This window comes from Pteropus vampyrus, unplaced genomic scaffold (assembly GCF_000151845.1).
Source record: "Pteropus vampyrus isolate Shadow unplaced genomic scaffold, Pvam_2.0 Scaffold81, whole genome shotgun sequence".
Taxonomy (NCBI): domain Eukaryota; kingdom Metazoa; phylum Chordata; class Mammalia; order Chiroptera; family Pteropodidae; genus Pteropus; species Pteropus vampyrus.
This window is the reverse complement of record NW_011888862.1, coordinates 2,343,778-2,346,093: the sequence shown is the minus strand read 5'-3', so window position 1 is coordinate 2,346,093 and position 2,316 is coordinate 2,343,778. Positions and strand designations below refer to the sequence as shown.

The 2,316-nt window shown below is 48.7% G+C and overlaps 1 protein-coding gene across 1 annotated transcript in view; it reads right to left on the bottom strand.

The window, feature by feature from the left end:
- Positions 1-2,316, bottom strand: part of PRPS2 (phosphoribosyl pyrophosphate synthetase 2) — a 32,747-nt gene that overhangs the window by 18,563 nt on the left and 11,868 nt on the right. The window contains exon 2 of the mRNA XM_023532345.1: positions 1,611-1,794. Coding sequence (XP_023388113.1) covers positions 1,611-1,794 — 184 coding nt within the window. The remainder of the gene's footprint in view (positions 1-1,610; positions 1,795-2,316) is intronic.

The following is a 2,316-nucleotide window of genomic DNA, read 5'->3' as shown; positions in this document are numbered from 1 at the left end:
TCTATAAAAGGGGACCATGTGTCAGATTCTCCCGAGACAGCCGGGGTGGACACTTGTTTCCTACTATAATTATTCATAGAGCCCCTTCCAAACTCTCAAGCGTCCTGGCTTGGATGATAAATGATATATAATAATGACACTATCTCAAAGCTTGAACCGTCCTTCAAATATCCACTTAAGGTCCCCCAGAGTGGGCTGAATGGCGGCCCCCAAAGGCATCAGGTCTAAATCCTTAGAATCTGGGTAACTGTTACCTTATTTGGAAAGAGAGTCTTTGCAGATGTGACTAAGGATTCTGATAGGGAGCCGCTGCCACCTGCTCCCTCACAGAGGGAGATTTGACAGAGAGGAGAAAGCCAAGTGAAGATAAAAGCAGAGGTTGGAGGGATGTGGCCTCAAGCCAAGGGACACAGCAGCTACCAGAAGCTGGGACAGGCCAGGAAGGACCCTCCTCTAGAGTCTCTGGACCAGCGTGGCCTACCGCACCTTGAGTTCCCACTTCTGGCCTTGGAAGTGGCAGAGAATCTCTCTCTTGTTTTAAGCCACCCAGTCTGTGGCCATTTAGTATGGCAGCCATAGGCAACTGACACAGCCTTCCACTATTCCGTCTTTCCTACCGGTTTCTCTAATAAGCCACTCAATTCGTGAACTCAGGATTCCCTCGGCTGCTGTGTGTGCAGCCTCAACTGTTACCACATCCTTGCTTCTGTGCTGCTGCTGCTGAAAATCTTATTTCTTTCAGCTGCAGCTAAATTCAGAAAGTCGTGGAATCTTCTGACCGAGTTAAAAATGAAAAGCAGCTACCACGTTGTTCCCAAGAGACACACAGCACAGAGGACACGAATGGCCCCAAATGGCAAACAAACCTGTCTACACGTCTGTCAATGGGAAAAGGGGTAAAGCTCCCGTCAGACCAGCCCCACGTTAGGGCGGCCCTACCAAACGAACACAATCCCCGTTAAAGCTCCCCTCAAACTCCAACTTCCCTGGTTTTTCCTGAAGGCAAAGACCACATCTTCCTCAATTTCTTCTAAAAACTCACAGAGCTTCTCTAGCGCTAGTGTTGCTAAAAAGAATAATTCCACAATATTAGCTTCATTCTCCCTGAAAGGTTAAAAAGAGATAATGGTCTGTTTGGAAAATTGAACTTTTCATTTTGAGACAACTGCAGATGCCGAGATCCCTTGTGTCCTTTACCAAGTTTCCGCTCATGGTAACGTTTTGCCAAACTGGCACTATCTCACAGCCCGGATACTGGCATTGAGACAGCCCAGCGATCCGAGATCCGATTCCAACTCCCCCAGTTCTGGGTGCTGAGCGGCTGGCTATTTAGTCCTGTCCACCACCACAGACACACGACAATTTCACAAGGGCTACTGTGGTATTTCAATACCTGCAAAAGTATGCTGAATGTTTCTGTATCCGTAAGTATGAACGCGATGGCTGCTTCAAAGACAAACCTTTGAAAAAGCCAAGGTGAGAAAACATAGTTCCTCCATCATTAGAATAGAAGGCAAACATTTTCCAGATATTGAGGTAAAATGTGAGGGAAAAAGAAATGTAGACGTTAACCCAGAGCAGGTTCCTTCAAGAGGACACAGCTCTCGTACCTTGTCCTTTTTGTCTTGTCGGGCGTATGGAAAACACGGGATCACTGCGGTCACCCTGGACGACGACGCGATCTTGCAGGCGTTGATCATAATGAGAAGCTCCATCAGGTTGTCATTGATCTCGCCACAGCCGCTCTGGATGATATAGACATCTTCCCCTCTCACGCTTTCGCCGATCTCAACGCTAGAAAAAGAGAAACGTCATCCACTCATGGGAAAGCATATTTGTGTCATGGGGGTCCCCAAGAGCACCCCCAGGGTGGATGATCTGCCAGGACTCGGCACACGGTTGTGCTCATGACTATGACTTATTATGGTGAAAGAATACAGAGCAAAGAGAAAAGCCACACAGGGTGAAATCCAGGGAAACAGACACAAGCGTCCGCAAGTCGACCCCAGTCGAGTCATAGGTCGAGCTTAATTCCCCCCTGCGACGAGCTGTGACAGCACACGTGAAGTGCTTGCTGTCTACCAAGGAAGCTCATTAGAGACTCAATGCCCAGGGGGGTTTATTGGGGGGTTGGTGGCGTAGGCACCCTCTGCCTGGCATGTACCCAAATTCCAGAGGCCCGGGTATTCAGCATTAACTGCACTGTTCGTACAGTTTAGCCGTGAGCCATTTCTATCAGAGAACGGAGGGACCCTTGCAAAAGCTAAGTTCCCAGAGGCCAGCCGAGGGCCACCTTGCAACCAGGACTTTTTCACA